We start from the raw sequence: 15,204 nt of genomic DNA, 5'->3' as shown, positions 1-15,204 counted from the left end.
ATTGTTTTATAATTTCCCTTCCAGATTGTTCGTGGTTTGTGTATAGAAATGCAACTGATTTTTTTTAAATTAATTAATTAATTTATTTTTGGCTGTGTGGGGTCTTCGTTTCTGTGCGAGGGCTTTCTCTAGTTGTGGCGAGCGGGGGCCACTCTTCATCGCGGTGCGCGGGCCTCTCAGTATCGCGGCCTCTCTTGTTGCGGAGCACAGGCTCCAGACGCGCAGGCTCAGTAGTTGTGGCTCACGGGCCCAGTTGCTCCGCGGCACGTGGGATCTTCCCAGACCAGGGCTCGAACCCGTGTCCCCTGCATTGGCAGGCAGACTCTCAACCACTGCGCCGCCAGGGAAGCCCAATGCAACTGATTTTTGTGATCAACTTTGTATCCTACTTTGTTGACCTCACTTATTAGATCTAACAGGGTTTTTGCATGGGATCTTTAGGGCTTTCTACACATAAGATCATATCGTCTGCGAACAGAGATAATTTTACTTCTTCCTTCCCAATTTGGAAGTCTTTTATTTCTCTTTCTTGCCTAATTGCTCTGGCTGGGGCTTCAGTACTCTGTTGAATAGACGTGGTGAGAGTGGGCATCCTTGTCTCGGTCCTGATCCTAGAGGAAAAGCTTCCAGCCTTTCTCCGTTGATATGACGTTCGCTGCGGGGTTTTCATATATGGCTTTTATTACACGGAGATAGTTTCCCTCTATTCCTAGTTTGTTTACTGTTTTTATCATGAAAGGGTGCTGAATCTTGTCAAATGCTCTTTCTGCATCCGTTGCGATCAGGAGACCATGTGATTTTTTTCCCTCCGTTCTGTTAATGTCATGTATTACATTGGTTGATTTTTATGTGCTGAACTGTCCTTGCATTCCAGGTATAAATCCCACTTGGTCATAGTGTCTAATCTTTCTTCTATGGTACTGAATGCGGTGGTGGACCTGGGCCTGTCCAGGTGGGCGCTGCAGCAGACGGGGGCCCAGGCCGCCTGCTCTCAGTGGGCTCACGGGGGAGGGGCCCGAGGTGAGCTCACGTCTGTCCCCGCAGGAGATCGTCCTGGTCGTGTTCTTTGGGACGGAGTACGTGGTCCGCCTCTGGTCAGCCGGCTGCCGCAGCAAGTACGTGGGCATCTGGGGCCGGCTGCGCTTTGCCCGGAAGCCCATTTCCATCATCGGTGAGTCACGCCCGCCCCCCTGGAAGCTTCACTCCGAGGTTTCCTGGCAAGAGCTGAGCCCCCTCCCCCAGAATCTGGCAGGTGGACCCCCATCACGAACGCCACCAGGCAGAGTCCCTCCTCCGCCTGTGACAGGGCAGGATCCCAAGGCCAGTGGGGTGACCTCCCAGGTCCCCCACACAGGAGCCAGCCTCAGCGCCCAGGTCCTCTGTCCCAAGAGGCTGCTCACAGGACAGGGGGTCTGGTCAAGCTCAACACAACCTGGGCTTCCGCTGCCCTCAGCGGCCTGCGAGACAGGGCTGGGGAGGTAGGCGCGGGTGGCCTGTGCACGTGCCTGGGACGGAGGGCCTGGTCTCCCCGTTGAGGTGTCCCCGTGGCCCCACTGTTGGGCCCTGTCCCGCCTGACCGCCAGGCTCCTTGCCGGTGTCCAGCTGCCAGGCCGGTGACGGTGGCGCTGTCCCCTCCAGACCTCATCGTGGTCGTGGCCTCCATGGTCGTCCTCTGCGTGGGCTCCAAAGGGCAGGTGTTTGCCACCTCGGCCATCAGGTAGGCGGGGCTGCGGGCTCCCCGGCGCGGGGGTGTGAGAGCGGCGGGCCGTGTGCCGGGGGGCGGTTAGGCTCAGGGCCGGTGCTGAGTCGGGCAGGAGCGCCGACTCACTTCTGGGACTCAGGCTGGGACCTGACAGTCTGGGGCCTGCCGTCTGCTCGTCTGTAAACTGGGGTGATCCTGGGGCCGCCCCCAGAAGGTGGTCTGGGGGCCAGAGGAATTGAGAAATGTACAGGTTTGGCTCCGGGCCTGGGGTGCTGCCCCCACCTTGACCCTGGGCTTCGGGAGGGGGGAGGGGCGCACGGGGGAGGGGAGGGGCGCATGGGGGAGGGGCGCCCAGCGACCTGTCTTCCGCAGGGGCATCCGCTTCCTCCAGATCCTGCGGATGCTGCACGTCGACCGCCAGGGGGGCACGTGGAGGCTGCTGGGCTCCGTGGTCTTCATCCACCGCCAGGTGGGTGGTCCTGGGGGGGAGGACAGGGTCTCGGCCCAGCCTCGGCCTGAGCCAGCTGGGCTGTCCTGCCCCCAACCTGAGGGGCCAGTGTCCCCAGCCTGCCAGGCAGGTGGTGCCCACGTCCCTCAAGCTGGGACAAGACTGTCGGGCAGATGGAAAGACAGAAATGCCACACGGAAAAGGGTCCGAGAGGCCCCGAAATCTAAAACGGGGGCAGATCACGATGAGCCCCGTGAAGGCGGAGGCGGCTGACCCGACCCCTTCGTGAGGCCCCGCCCCGCGTCTCACCGGGGCTCTGCAGGAAACAGAGCCGGGCTGGTGGCCCAGGGCACTGGTCTCGCTCCTGGAGGCTGAGACCCAACACTGCCACTGACGAGCTGGGAAAAATCAGTTATTTCTGAAGTCCGATGTCTGCATGTGAGACACGCTGGCATTTATGTCAACTCGGTGGGAAGTGTTGGGGCTTTGCCGCCGGCGGGCCCCGCCCCCTGTGATGTCTGCCCGGCGCGGGTGCGCAGGGCCCCGGCTGTCCGTGGGCGCCGGCTGGTCACACCTCCTCTGCCGTCTCCCAGGAGCTGATCACCACCCTGTACATCGGCTTCCTGGGCCTCATCTTCTCCTCCTACTTCGTGTACCTGGCCGAGAAGGACGCCGTGAACGAGTCGGGCCAGGTCGAGTTCGGCAGCTACGCGGACGCCCTCTGGTGGGGGGTGGTAAGTCGGGACCTTGGGGCCACGCGGCCACTGCCCACCCGGAACCTGGGCGGGGCGGGGCCGGGATGTCACCCTGGGGCTCTGGTGTCTCAAGATCTTACGCCTCGAGACCACCCCACAAACGCCTGAAGCCCCGCCCGGGCACAGGTTGGATGGGCGGGCGGCACAGGGCTCCACGCACAGAAGGGCCCCACGCTGGATGCGTAAAGCCCGACAGTCACCATTGTGGGGTCCGTAAGGTTTTTATCTTTGAACTTGCCGTTTGGGAGGCAAGTCTGGCGGGACGGAGAGCGACTGTGCAGTGGGCATGACGGCCGCACGAGGTCCCAGCTCCCGCCTTCCCCAGGGCCGGCTCCTCCGCCACCCTGTGCCCCGCGGCTGTGAGGTTCTGTGCTGGCCCCTCAAGTTTCCCTGCGCCAAGGAGCGTGACTTTGTAGAGCAAACAAAAGCCACCATGACAGGTCGGGGGGTGCTGGGAAAAAGGAAAGTGCTCCCACGTTTTGACTGCACACCCGGCCCACAAATTCTGTAGCCGGCCCCGGGCAGCGGTGACACAGCAGTGCCCCGGCTTCTGTCCTGGGGGCCTGGAGGCTCCCCCGCCTGTGAAGTTGGGCTCCTCGGGTGTGCCGTGTCCCCCTCCTGCGAGCACCCAGCACCCTGGCCTCGGCCTGGACGTGTCCAGGAGCGTGGGCTGGCTCCTTCCAGGGGTCAGGCTTGTGGTGGGGAAGGGAGACGTGGGGCGCGGGGCGCGGCACATGGCCACGCTGTGGGTGGTGGCAGGGGTCTCCGCCAGCTGCAGGACGTCTGAGCTGTGTGGCCCCCGGGGCCTGCTGACCACGGAAGCCCAGCATCACTTGTGTGTGGGCCTCAGGGCGCAGAGGACACCCCTCAAGAAACCCTCCGCTCGGGCCTTGTGGGGAGACAGGTCCTGGGCTCTCAGTGGCAGGGTGGCCAGCAGCTTACCGGCCTGGGAACAGCACATGCAGGGGGCCCTGAGGCAGCCCGGACAGACCCTGGCCGTGGGGGAAGGCAGGGGTGCAGCCCGAATGCCGGCTCCGTGGGCCAACTCTGGGCCGTGGGCCGGCCTTGGCTCTCCCCCTTCCCTGTGGGGTGCACTTGGGGGCCAGGGGCTAGTGCCTGGGGTCCGGATCAGCCTGAGCAGCAGAGCGGGTGACACCGGCCCGGCCACGAGCTGCCCGAAGCTGAGGGTGGCCGGTGGGAGCCCCTTTGAGCTGGGGGCTGGGGGGCTGACGTCCAGGCTCGCTCAGCCAGGGAGAGGAGAGGGTCGCAGGCTGCACGAGGTTGGGCCGAGGCCTCGGGGCAGCACCAGGTTCAAGGGGTCCCGGGTCTGGGCAGTGGCTGTGCCGGGCCCTGGCCGTGTCTGTCCCTGACTTGCTTCCTTCCGGAAGCGGGGTAGGGGTTCACTCTCTCCCCGGCTTCCCCACCAGCCTCCACAGGGAGGCCCATCCCGGATGGTCCGGGTGGGGCGGGAAGCTGCCCCGTGTGCCTCCACCCACACCCCCAGGAGGCCCACACGTGTTAGGGGAGGGGCGCCTGATATCGGATGAGTCAGCGTTTTTTCTGGAAGCTTCCAGTGTGTCAGGCCGCCCAGGGAAGGCAAGCTCTGCTGGCCCCCCTGCAGGCCTGTGCCTCCACGGGCCCGGGCGTGGCAGCCCCCGGCCCATCCCCCTGGCAGGTTCGGTGGGACAGCCCAGCGCCGGGCAGGGGAGGGGAGGCGTCCTGGTGACAGGCAGGTCCTGTGGAGGGACAGGATGCCCAGAGCCGGGAGGACCCCCGGGACTGGATGGCGCGGTGGGAAGCGCATGGGTGACGGCCCGCGGCTCAGCTGATAAGCGGTGCTCAGCCTTGGCACCGGCCCCCACCTCCCCGGCCGCTCGGAGCTGCCCCCGGCCCGGCCCCTGCGAACGGCGCTCCCGCTCGCACACCTGTGCAAACATCCGCCCGCCGGCCGGGAAAACGGCCCCTTTGTGCCCGGCTTGGCACCGGTGCCCCAGCCTCGCCGTCAGCTGCGGCCCCGGCCTGGCCATTGTTCCCGCGGGCCCGGCACCCCCGCCGCCCAGCTCCTGGGCAGGCGACTCCCATTCACAGCGGTGGCGCCCCTGCAGCTGTCCAGGCGGGTGGAGCGGCCGCGGCTCGAGTTATGGCTGTGCTCCTGGCACATCCTGGACAAGCAGCTCAGGAAGCGCAGCCTGGCCGGGGGCTTCAGAGCCAGCTGGCCACTGTGCCCGACGGTGGCTGTCCCTCGCCATCCTCTGCGTGGCTTCGTGGGCCACAAGGGGAGCGAGCCCGGCCCTGCCATGCCCCGTGGCTCCCCGTCCAGGGCGGACAGACCAGGGTCTGCCTACCAGGTGGTACAGCCTGGCAGGGAGAGGCCTGCTGGCCGGGCCACTGCCCACCACCACGCTGCGTCCACGCCAGACCGGCACCTCTGGCTGGATGCGTGGGACAGACTTGAAACTAGGGCGTCTGGGCCGCTGGGGTGGGCCATCTGCTGTGTTTCCTCTGTGGAGCCAGGGCAGGGGGGCGGGTTCCCGGGGGGGAGTGGCCACTGCTGCGTGTGGCCCCGCTGGGAGGGCTGTAGGTGCCACAGGGGTGGCGCCGGCATCCTCAGCGCCCAGCCTTGGCCGGTGTCTGCTGGACGAGTGGATGCATCAGTTGACGTGCCCGTAAAGCGGTTCTGTCTGTGGCCCGCGGGACAGCGGGTGCATCAGCGGCCACAGCAAAGTCCCGCAGACGGAGCGCCTTAAAATAACAGAGCTGCGCTCTCTCATGGATCTGGAGACCAGAAGTCCGAGATCAAGGGGTTGCAGGGCCGGCTCCCTCCGAAAGCTCTGGGGGAGGGTCCTTCCCGCCTCTTCCAGCTTCTGGGGCCCCCAAGTGCTCCTGGGTTTGTGGCTGCACCTTCTGTCTCTTATCAGGACACTGGTCAGTGGGTGCCGGGCCCACCCAGGGAGCCCAGGACCATCTCCTCTCCAGATCATTATCCAGTTGCATCAACAAAGACCCTTTTTTCAAACAGGCTTGTGTTCTGCGGGCCTGGGTGGGCATGGATTTGGGTGGACACCCTTCAGCCCAGGCCGGCGCCGTCCCAGGTGGACATCACGAGAATGTCTCTCCCCTCCCCGAGCCTCAGTTTCCAGGCTGAGGGTCCCCTCCGCTCCCGCTAGCCCAGGTGGGGACGCCTGACTTGGGCGTGAGAGCTGCCCCCTCACCTGGAGTGTGGCGCCCCGTGCCTGGCTGCCGAGGTGTTGGGGAGGATTGAAGACTTTTTTCTTTGCCCTTGGAACAAAATGCATTTGTTTGTGTTAAAGTTTGAGTCGGGGGGAGAGCAGTTTTTGCAAACACGGGCTCCTCTGTTTAGTGCCCGGGGGTCTCTCAAATCAGGAGGCTGCCGGGCTCTGTTTACCCCCTGCATCTAAATTTAGAATTTAGAGTGGAAAGGCTAGAAGCCGCCCCTGCATTCAGCCACCATTTAAAACAAGAGTCTGGCTCCTTAGCTGTTGGCTCCAGAAGGTTCTGGCTCTCCAGGCTGGACTGCATCCTGGCAGAGTGAGGCCAAAAGGGTCTGGGGGCCGAGTGGGGGGTCTGGGTGAGGACAGGGCCTCCCAGATATTCACATGCAAGGCCTGTCGGCACCACCCAGTGGGTGGAACCAGGGTCAGGACCTCATCTGGAGCTGGGGAAACCGAAGCCCTGTGGGCCCGGAGGGTGGTGGGCCAGGCCCCCAGCCCTTCAAGGCTTTTCCTCTGCTTGGACTCCATGCAAAGCCTGGGGGTGCTATGCAGCTAAGAACAGAGGGTCTGCAGGACCCTGGGCTGCCACCTGCCCCGATCCCATCCTGCACCTGTTGACAGTTGTGTAGGGGGCTGAGACCGTGGGCTCTGGGAGCCCAGCCAGAGAAGGGCCTTTACGACTGGGTTTTGCAGGATGAGTAGGGGTCCACAGGGCAGGTCTGCCTCTCTGTACTTACTGCCCACTGAGGGACCCCCTGGGGCGATTTTATTGCATGGACTCAGCAGGCCCAGTGAGGCAGGTGTTCAGCTCTTGTCATCCCAGGTAAGAACTTTCCAGCTTCAGCTCGAGGGAGAGAAACATGGTCAGTGTCAGGAACACAGTGACACAGGAAGTAGTGGGGTAAAACGGGCGGCAGCGTGGTGTGAAGCCATCCTGTTCCGCTGCTGACCTGCTGAGTGGCCCCGGGCAGGTTACCCAGCCTCCCTGGGTATAAGCTGGGTGCCTATTTCCGTGAGCTGGGGAGGATTGTGAGTGAGGACACAGAGAGCTCGGGGTATCTGGCGCCCAACGAGGATGCAGCAAAGGCTGGCTGTGAATTTGAGGGGCTGTTACTGGCCACGGTTCTCTGGGCAGCGCCCCCAGGCTGGCCGACAGGCAGTGACCCCCCAGCCACCTAATTCACACTCGAGTGTTCGTGGCTGCCGCGGCCCAGTCACAGCCCTTAGCCCTGCTGGTGCCCAGGGTCCAGCTCTGCCCCGGCCGGCTCCGGGCCTCTAACTCCTTAACTCACAGAGCGGCCCCTCTTCGCACGCGCGTGTGCACGTGTGCGCGCCTACGTGTGTTGGCTCTTCCTGGCTCCCAGGGACCTGTGTTTCCCGCCAGGCCGGCAGTGGGGCGCAGAGGGGTGGGTGCACCGTGCAGCTGCGCTGGGGCCAGGGCAGGGCGTGTGACCGCTCCATGCCTTGGTTTCCCCATCTGTAAAATGGGAGGCGGCAGGTCTACCTCCAAGGGCCGACGTGGGGCTCCCTGAGGGGACCACGATCCCAGGAAGGTAGCGACTCTTTCCGTTGCTTCCAAGACGTTCCTTGGAGGACTGGGGCCTCTTGGCTGGGCTGGTCCTGGGCACCAGGCACATCCCGGCAGTCCCGCTCTGCACTGGGCACTGGGGCACAGCAGGGGGTCAGCCGCCTGGGGGTCTCGCTCTCGGAGGCTTGGTCGTGGTCAGTCGTGGTCCACATGCCGTGATTTCCCTGGGAGTCAGTGAGGGCCCCCTGAGGAGGACCCGTCGGAGCGGAGCCCTCGAGGCAGAGTCTCCTGCGTGAGGGGCCACGAGCCTGGCCATGCTGTGGGGTGGGCGCGGCCCGGGCAGGGCCCGGGGTGTCCACAGCATCCCACCAGGCGCTGTGTGAAGCTCCTGAGGGCCCCTCCCGAGGAGGGAGAAAGGTCTTGACCCCGTCCCCACGGTCCGCACCCTTTCCCCGAGAGTACAGCGGCCAGGGCGCCGAGGTTTCCATAGGGAGAAGATGCGCTCACGCGACGAGGAGCCCTGGGCCCGCATGGGTTTCTGTTCGTTTATTGAGTCTTTCCTTTCTGAAAGGAAGCGGGCTTGTTTGGGGGGGGGGGTGGGTTTGCTTTTGTTTTTACCCACAATTTGCAAGCCTGGCAGGGTTGTCCCCTCGGCCCTCACGTGCCGGCCTCTGTCCCCTTCATGGTGTCCCCTGCAAGCCTGGCTGGGGTCTCTTAGGGCAGCCCCACGATGGCTGGAGCTGGGGCCCGGGACCGCTGCTCCCACCCTTTGCTGTCCTGAGGCAGTCCTGCCACCTGCCCAGCCTCCCCTCTGTCCACACCTCTCCTCCCCCGAGGTGCCCTCTCCCTGGCTCCGTCCTTCCAGCCTCCTCTGGGCAGGTTGGTGGCTCGAGGCTGGGCGAGCCCCAGACCCCTCAGCGCGGCAGCCTCTGGCCCTGGGCTTGTTCTCCGGCTGTCCCGCCAAGGAGCCGGTTTGGTTGCCAGCTCCGTCACTTAGCAGTGGTGAGACCCCCTGGCCTCAGTTTCCCCCTCTGGCAGATGGACCCGAGCTCACAGCGTGGTCACGAGTTTGCCAGACGGGGGTGCCCTCCCCCGGCGCGAGCCCCTAGTGTCCACGTTGGTGCCGCCTCACTCCCACTCCTGGCTACCCGTTCCCTCTGGACAGATGGCCGTGGCCTGCAGTGTGGCTGCAGGCTGACCGCGCCCTCTGTGGAGCTGGGCTCCTGGGCTGGCCTTCCCGCTTCCCCCAGAGGCCAGCGTCCAGGAGGAAATAAAATGACACTAGCGCCAGCTTCTCGTGACACAAAGTGCTGGGGGGACTGGCAGGTCCTCTCGTGCCTCCTGTCCCTGGAGGAGAGACACGGGGGACGGGGGACGACGCACCCTAGGCTCAGCCCCCCCCCCCCCGCTGAGCTGTCTCCCCGAGTCTGTGCCCAGGGGGCGTGCAGATCTGCATTCCGATCGCCTGCCATGGGGGGCGAGTTCCGAGCACGCAGGCTATAAAACGGCCCATTCCTGAGCTGCTTGTGTCTGTGAATTCAGGAAAAACAAACAGCTCTGCGGGGATGGGCTGTTTCCCCAAAGAGCTGAAAGGATGTCGTTAACTTGACAAAGAAGGTCTGTGGCAGAGTCTGAGAAGCCAGGAGTGTGCCCTGCGCCGCAGGGTGGGGGACACCTGGCCGGGGCTCCCCTGGCTTCTTCCTGCTGCCCACCATTGGAGTCCCAGCACCTCCCAGCCAGGTGGCGAGGACATGGGGTCCCGCCTCGTGCTCTTGTCCGAGAAGGGAGGTGGCCTCGGTGTCCCCACCCGCTGGCCTGGCCGCACCGCTCAGCCAGCCCCTTTCCTCCTCCCACCTACGTCAGTTTCCCAGTTGTCTTGGTGGGTTTTTTTTTTTCCTTAATTTTGATAATTAGAAGGTTGTATTATGTGTTATTTGTCTCGAAGCCCGAGTTTTCTGGCACTGCTTAAAATTTGCCCCCTGGCGTGAGGGCCACACTCAGGTCCATCTCAGAGGTCACCCTGCCCCCACCTCCCTGCATGGCTGCCGTTCTCGAACTTGGAGTCTCAGGACCCCTTGACGCCCTTATCAGTGACTGAAGACCCCAGAAAGCTTTCGTTTACGGGGCTCACGTCTGTCAATACCACATTAGAAGATAAAAGTTAGAAATTTAAAAATAGACCCGCTGTATGTTTACACATAAATAAATAATTCTATGAGAGCCACTTTCCGGAAGACACTGGATGCGGCGTCTTGGGCGCCCCACCCCATCTGCAGCCCTGATGTGCCTTTGCTCCGTGCACCCAGGTGCTGAGAGGCAGCTGCCGCCCAGGCCTCACACGAGGGGCGCAGACCCTCTGGGGGCTGCTGGCGGGGAGCTGCAGGTTCTCCCGGCCCCCTTATCTGCCTGCTGGCCTTCAGCCTTGCCCAAGGCCTCAGGCTGGCCTGCTCCACCCTGCAGGTACTGGGCCGGGCTCCAGGTGTGCACTGCCTGTGTGTGCAAGTGAGGCGTTGGGCCTGGAGGGAGCTGGGCTTGACGCAGGCACCGGCCCCTCTTTATGTGACCCTGCGCCACGTGTGGTACGTACACATGCGTGTGCCTTGTTGCTGCCTTAGCGTGTCTCAGCATGCGTGTGCGGCTCCCTGTCTCCGTGTCAGGCCATCTGTGTGTGTGCACGCGTGCACGGGCAGCACATTGGAAGCGGGTGTGGACGTGTGTCTGAGGGACGGTGACGTTGCCAGGAAGTGCTCCGTGTGGCGGTCCCGGGAGCCAGGACCACGAACAGTCGCGTGGTGGGTGTTGGGTGGGCGGGAGCGTGCGCCCGTGCTGCCCCCAGGCTGTGCTCTTTGGTGTAACCCGGGCTCCCGCACTGCGGTCCTTCCCGCTGCCCGGCCTCTTGGTCCCTCCTGCTTCCTGAGGACATCTCGCCTCTGCCCTGGGGCTTCTGAGCTGTCCCGTGTGCCTGTCCCTGTCCGCGTGGACACGTGTGCGGGCCCCAAGGACCCTGCTGTAGAAGCCGCCGCCTCCCGCCTGGGCCTTGTTCAGTGGAATCTGTGAAATGGGCCTCCCCAGGCCCTGCTCCCCGCCGGTCTCAGCGGGCAGGGGGGTCTCATGGAGGCTCCGTGCAGAACTACCCGAGCTGCCGGGGGCCGTCCTCGCCTGGGCTGGGGGCCCTGGAAGGGGGAAGCCGGGCTGCCTAGCACAGGGCTGGCGAGACCACGGGTTGAGCGCGTGTGCTGACGGGACGAGCAGGGACTCTGGGCGCCCTGGTCCCCCTGCCAGGCGCAGAGCTGGCTCCTCACGCACCCGGACCCTGGCGTGGACAGGTGTGGGCGCGTGGCCGGCACGGCCAGGGTGGGCTCTGAGTCCCTGCAGGATGGCGTTGGGCTCAGGCCGGAGGCCCCGCCGGGGAGCAAGCCTCAGGTGGCAGCAGAGCCAAGCCTAGGGTGCGGGTGGGGTGGAAGCAGCCCCTCAGTCCCACTGTCCCGGCACACGCCCTGGACGGACAGCTCCCGCATGTAGAAGGAGGCTCTAGCTGCGTCTGATTCCCGCCGAGCAAAGGGCAAACGTGGCATCTGGTGCCTGGGGTGGCGTCAGGAAGTGGCGTGTCGTCGTGGCCGGGCTCTCTGGGGAGGGTGGGCCTCTGTGGGAGCTTCCGGCTTCCTGGGGGCCGGAGCACAGCGACACCGGTGGCCCGGTTGGCAGCCTCCTGGGGACGGGGCAGGGGGTGGGGCGGGGAGGCTATGCCCCGTCGGCGCCGAGCTCCCGTGTGTACGCTGGGGCTCGCTTCCTCTGCGGCGTTAGCCTGGGGGACCCAGACCCTGCGGGCTCGAGCACCGTGCTCTCAGCCGCCCGGCCGCTCGGTGCCGGGCTCTCTCGCTGGCCTCTGTTGCGCGGTGGCAGGTCTCAGATGGAGCGCGGGGCTCAGGCTGGACGGACGGACGCCCGCCCTGAGGTTCCGGGGCTTGCGTGCCGACCGCTGTCCCTCGTCCTTGCAGGTGACGGTCACCACCATCGGCTATGGGGACAAGGTGCCCCAGACGTGGGTCGGGAAGACCATCGCCTCCTGCTTCTCCGTCTTCGCCATCTCCTTCTTTGCGCTTCCGGCGGTAGGTGCTCCGTGTTGGGGGGGCCTCTCCACAGTTCCTCAGCCTCCTCCGGGGGCTGGCAGGGGGGCCCTGTGAGCAGACCACGCTCAGGGGGTGCATTCAGGCCCCAGCTCGCCCGCCTCAGAGCCTCTGGAGGCCGCCGCCTTCCTGTTCCCGGCCCCCAGTGGGTCCTTTGCAAGTGTGGGCGGCGGCGATCGCCAGGCCTCTCGTGGCAAATAGCGGGGTGTAGGCCGGCTCGTTCGGCCGCTGAGGCTAGCGGTGAGGTGCCCGTGGTGGCGGCCACAGACCCGCGGAGGGGCCAGCCGTGAGGGGGGGAGGGTCCTGCACTGTGGCCTGGGTGGCTTTGAGCCCTGTTCTTCCTGGAGACCGTAGAGTCTTCTAGTTCACTCTGTTTGTATGTAGGCGCCTGGTAGGCGTGTGACCCTACCGTGTGTGTGTGTGCACTGCATGTGCACGTGTTATACATCACGCAGTCTGGGTCTGTGTGTACGTACCGTGTGTGTGTATCACGCACACGCGCTCCACGTGTATCTGTGTGCGTGTGTATTGTCTATGCACGCGTCACATAGGCATACATACCACATGCATTTGTATGTGCTCGTGCATGTGTGTCACGTGTGTGTTCTCTGTGTGTGGTAGCCCTTAATGCACTGCACGTGTGTATTGCGGGTGTGTCTGTCCGTGCACGTGTGTGTAGCATGGCTGTGGTATAACGTGTGTATGCGTGTACACATAGAGCGTATGTATATGTGTATGGCTTGATCCCCTCTGTGGACAGGGAGCTCCCCCGGTGAGCCGGCCCTTTCCATCCCGTTAGCAATCCTGGGGGGGGTGGGGGCAGCAGTGGGTCCTGCTTGGGTGGGGCTGCCCACGGGCTGGGCCGGAGGCGCCGACCTCCTCCACGGGGCCTGCAGCGCCAAGCAGGCCACTGGTGCCCAGCCCGTCTCTCCACACCCCCGTCTGCAGGATGTGAGCCCTGGTTTCTGTTCCTTGCAGGGGATTCTGGGCTCCGGTTTTGCCCTGAAGGTCCAGCAGAAGCAGAGGCAGAAGCACTTCAACCGGCAGATCCCGGCGGCAGCCTCGCTCATCCAGGTGATGGCAGCCGCCGCCGCGGCCTTGTCGCCGTCGTGTGGTGGTCAGTGTGCCCGGCCCTGTGTTGCCCGGGCAAGTACGAGCCGTGTCTGGTCTGGGGACGGCTCTCAGCCCTGAGCTGACCTGGCCCCCGGGGCCGCTGAGACCCTCTCCTGTGGACCCTCCTGAACACGGAAGGGCCGCGATCCGTGCCACAGACACGCCCACCTGTTGGAACTCCTGTCCTGGGCACCGTCGGGTGATGCCGATGGGGGTGGGGGCACAGGAGCCTGGGAGCCCACCTTCCTCCATCCTGTGGGCCAGGCCGGGGGACTAGAAGGTGGCCTGGCCTGTCCCGGATTTGGTCAGTCCGGTGGGCCCTTGGCCTCCAGCTGCAGCGGCCGCCTGGTGTCTGTCTTCTCCCTCCTCTGTGGCCAGCCCCCGACTCTGCAAGGGAGGACTTGGAGCGAAGAGTAAGGGATCCCCAGGTGGCCGTTCCCCGCCCAGGGTCAGGGGTCAGGGCCTGCTTGTGCAGTACTAATGCTTCTGGGCCATTCCCAGCACCCACGGGGCTCAGTCCTCCCGGCCGATAGGAGGTGAGGACCGGTGACCCAACGGCACGGGCCGCACTCTGGACTGACGGGCCAGCTTCCCTTTCTGAAGGCCCGGCTGCTGCCCCTACAGGGCCCGGGGCTCACGGTGCCGGGCCTTGGGGGCGGGGCAGGGGCTGCACCTGCCCTAGGCCCCTCGCTCCCCGCCAGGCTCCTGTGATGAGGCTGTCCCAGAGGCTCCCAGCCTGAGAGCAGTGGGAGAGGAAGGTTCCAGAGGCGGGCAAGCAGGCAGGCGGCCCCGAGCCCCTGGACACTGGGCTCCGGGACCCCAGGCTCCTGGAACAGCCTGGAGGACTGGGCGGCCCTCTCAGGCCAGGCAAGGCTGGGGCACAGGGACCCCTGGAGGCTCGTGTTCCGAGGGTGTCGGCCGGCGGCCGCCCGGGGCTGAGGAGAAGGCGGAGTGGGCGCGGGGCTACGGGAGGGGTGGCCGGGCAGGGGCCCGGGGCAGGGCTGTCACCGCGTGCCGGCGTGGGCGTGCGGCCCTGCACCCGCCGGCGTGGCTACGGTGCACAGCCTGGACCCCTCTGGGCACCCAGAGCTGAACGGCCCCCGGAGACCGTCTGGGGTCACGCCGGCGACTGCAGCCCAGCCGGGGCCTCTATCCTGTTCCTCGTAAGCCTGTCCGGAACCACCGTCTGGGGCCGGACGCTAATCCTGCCCCGGAAGGAAGCGAAGGCAGCAGCCGTAAAGCTGGGGGCCCGGCCCCCGCTCAGGCCTGGCTTTACGGCGCCACAGCCTCCTCTCGGGGAGACCGTAAATCAGGCTGCAGATGGCCTGCCCGCGGAGGGGGCGCACTGACTTCCCGTGGGGCGTGTGTGCGGCCTCACACGGGCCTCCCAGGAGGCGGGAGAGGCCTGGAGCGGGGCCTGGAGGGCGGGGCTGGGATGAGGGGGGGCGGGGGGCCGGGGGGGGGCACGTCCGCTGGGTTCCCATCGCAGAGGTGGCATCACTGTCCCAGGAGCCCTCCCCGCCCCCCGCCTGGCATCTCTCTCTCCAGCTCCCACGGCCGGCAGTGCCGAGGCCGTCAGGGTGCCTCCTCCTACGAGGCTCCTGGCGCCCCCTCCGGCCCCCCCACCAGACGGGGCCTCGCCTTGGGTCTCCTCCTCCAGGCCACACCCTGGTGGTAGTTGCCGTGGGCATCTCTAGAGTGAAGGCCTAAGACCTTCACCCCCAGGCCATCTGGAGGCCCTGGAAACTATGGGTTCCTGGGGGCTCTGCCTCCTGGACACTCAGCCCCGCCTCCTGCTGGCCCTGGGGGCCCTGCCCCTCCACGCCCCCAGTGACCTCTCCCCTGCGGCGTCCCCGAGGAGAGGCCGGCGACCAGGACGGAGGGCGGGGGCCCTGCGGGGGAACTGGCAGGTGGAGGTGGGCGCAGACGGACTGGGGCTCACAGGCCCCTGTGGTGGCTGAGCCGCGTGCGACCGTCCATGAGGCTGTGGGCTGCAGAAGGGAACAGGCTGTTGGGGGTGGGGGCAGGCCCTGAGCCTGGGGAAAGGGCTGGTGGCCAGGAAGCCCCGTGGTCTTGCCAGAAGGGGGCCCAGGCAGGAGTGGCGGGCCGCAGCTCCCTGGGAGCCCCCGTCAGGGGCTCCGCGGTGACAACCACTCCCTTCTGCTGGTTTCAGACGGCGTGGCGGTGCTACGCGGCCGAGAACCCCAACTCCTCCACCTGGAAGATCTACGTCCGGAAGCCGCCCCGCAGCCATGCTCTGCTCTCCCCCAGCCCCAAGCCCAAGAAGTCTGCCATGGT

The 15,204-nt window shown here is 65.5% G+C and overlaps 1 protein-coding gene across 3 annotated transcripts in view; it reads left to right on the top strand.

Moving 5' to 3' along the window:
- KCNQ1 (potassium voltage-gated channel subfamily Q member 1) overlaps positions 1-15,204 on the top strand; it is a gene marked incomplete at both ends in the record, with an annotated part of 348,420 nt that overhangs the window by 90,850 nt on the left and 242,366 nt on the right. The window contains 7 exons of one of the 3 annotated variants that reach the window (XM_082844719.1): positions 1,045-1,171; positions 1,639-1,717; positions 2,075-2,171; positions 2,744-2,884; positions 11,665-11,775; positions 12,772-12,867; positions 15,080-15,202. In XM_082844719.1, coding sequence (XP_082700845.1) covers positions 1,045-1,171; positions 1,639-1,717; positions 2,075-2,171; positions 2,744-2,884; positions 11,665-11,775; positions 12,772-12,867; positions 15,080-15,202 — 774 coding nt within the window. The remainder of the gene's footprint in view (positions 1-1,044; positions 1,172-1,638; positions 1,718-2,074; positions 2,172-2,743; positions 2,885-11,664; positions 11,776-12,771; positions 12,868-15,079; positions 15,203-15,204) is intronic. The other 2 variants (XM_082844720.1, XM_082844721.1) reach the window with 2 other exon arrangements.

This window comes from Leucopleurus acutus, assembly GCF_964270905.1.
Source record: "Leucopleurus acutus genome assembly, chromosome: 8".
NCBI classification, from domain to species: Eukaryota; Metazoa; Chordata; class Mammalia; order Artiodactyla; family Delphinidae; genus Leucopleurus; species Leucopleurus acutus.
The sequence above is the reverse complement of the archived record's forward strand: the minus strand, read 5'-3'. Positions and strand labels throughout refer to the sequence as shown.